This window comes from Manacus vitellinus, unplaced genomic scaffold (assembly GCF_001715985.3).
Source record: "Manacus vitellinus isolate BGI_N305 unplaced genomic scaffold, ASM171598v3 scaffold_64_pilon, whole genome shotgun sequence".
NCBI classification, from domain to species: domain Eukaryota; kingdom Metazoa; phylum Chordata; class Aves; order Passeriformes; family Pipridae; genus Manacus; species Manacus vitellinus.
This window is the reverse complement of record NW_021940718.1, coordinates 322,849-324,149: the sequence shown is the minus strand read 5'-3', so window position 1 is coordinate 324,149 and position 1,301 is coordinate 322,849. Positions and strand designations below refer to the sequence as shown.

The following is a 1,301-nucleotide window of genomic DNA, read 5'->3' as shown; positions in this document are numbered from 1 at the left end:
GGACAATGACACATCCCCTGCGGATCCCCAATCCCCCCGGGATCCCAGCACCAGCCCTTACCCAGGGCAGCTTGTCTTTGCACTTCCTGGGGGTGCCGGAGGCGCTGGGATTCCCGAGCATCTTCCTGTACATCTCGGTCTCCACGTTCCTCTGGTCCGCGTGTTTCTTCACCAGCTTGGAGAGCTCAGCGTGGATGGTCTGGGGAGGAGAGCGAGGTGTTACCAGCCCTGCACCATCCCTGCCTGTGGTGTCACCAAATAGCAGGTCCCACCACCCCTGGGACGTGCAGGGACTTCGTGGAAGAGCTCAGAAGCAGCCGAGGGGGTGATGGCCTCATCCTGCCCCACTGCCCAGAGCCAAGGGACACCCAGGCTGGCATGGGCCACCCTGTGGGTCTGAGTGCCCCTCTGTCCTTTTTGGCCACTCTGTTCCCTGGCAGCAGGGAGCAGAGCCCAGGGCTGATGCCAGACATCGGGGAATGGATTTTTATCCTTCAATCAAGACAGGAAAGTGTCTGCCTTGAGGACAGACGTGCCCAAGCTCTCCCACTTGTGTCTGGAAGCAGGCTGGGAAAGTGGGCTTAAACTCAGCCTGGTCTGAAGTGGGATTGCGGCAAGAGCCAGAGCCAGTCTGTACCTGCCCAGCTGGGGCAGGAGAAGGCTCCGAGCCCTGTGTGGGGCTCCCAGAAAAGCCACAGGAAGTGCCAGGGAGCCGAGCACGGCAGGGTGGCAGGAAGGACGGGCGGCAGGAAGGACGTCGAGGTGGCACGGCCGTGCTGTGCCCTCTGCTGGGGGTTCCCCAGGCCGTGCCACGCTGGGAAATGCTGCCTCCAACACGAGAATTTGGACGTCTGGAGGACGAGAAGCTCCTGCTCGGAGCTCCCCAGGGCTGGCACATCACAGCAGGACAAACATCAGCATCCCACCCCGCTCCCCAGAGCGTGCATTTTCCAAGGGGTGGGGAGAAGGGATGCCTGTGACGCCCGGAAGGTGTGACAGCCTCAGAGAACCTGTTTCCTCACGGGAGGCAGGTGGAGCCCAGCATTTCTGGAGCGTTTTCAGCACCGGTAGCCGTGGCCTGTGAGTCACCAGGGCTGCGACTGGAGAGGCCCCACCACTTCCCCGGAGCCCCGGCAGCAGCCAGAGAGCCCAGTAATTTGCTGTACTTGTGGTTTCACCGGCAACGTCACTGCCGGGCATTTGGATTTTCCAGCCCTCTCCAATTAAAAGCTCCATTGGAACAGGCTGGTGAGCAGCTGCCCTGCCCAGTGACGTGCTGGAGACGTACAGGGAACGGCTCC

General features: G+C 61.7%; 1 protein-coding gene across 1 annotated transcript in view; it reads right to left on the bottom strand.

Annotated features, from left to right (window-relative positions):
- Nucleotides 1–1,301, bottom strand: part of ELL (elongation factor for RNA polymerase II) — a 61,447-nt gene that overhangs the window by 55,709 nt on the left and 4,437 nt on the right. Inside the window, exon 6 of the mRNA XM_029963855.1 lies at nt 62–277. Within this exon, the coding sequence (XP_029819715.1) occupies nt 62–277 (216 nt within the window). The remainder of the gene's footprint in view (nt 1–61; nt 278–1,301) is intronic.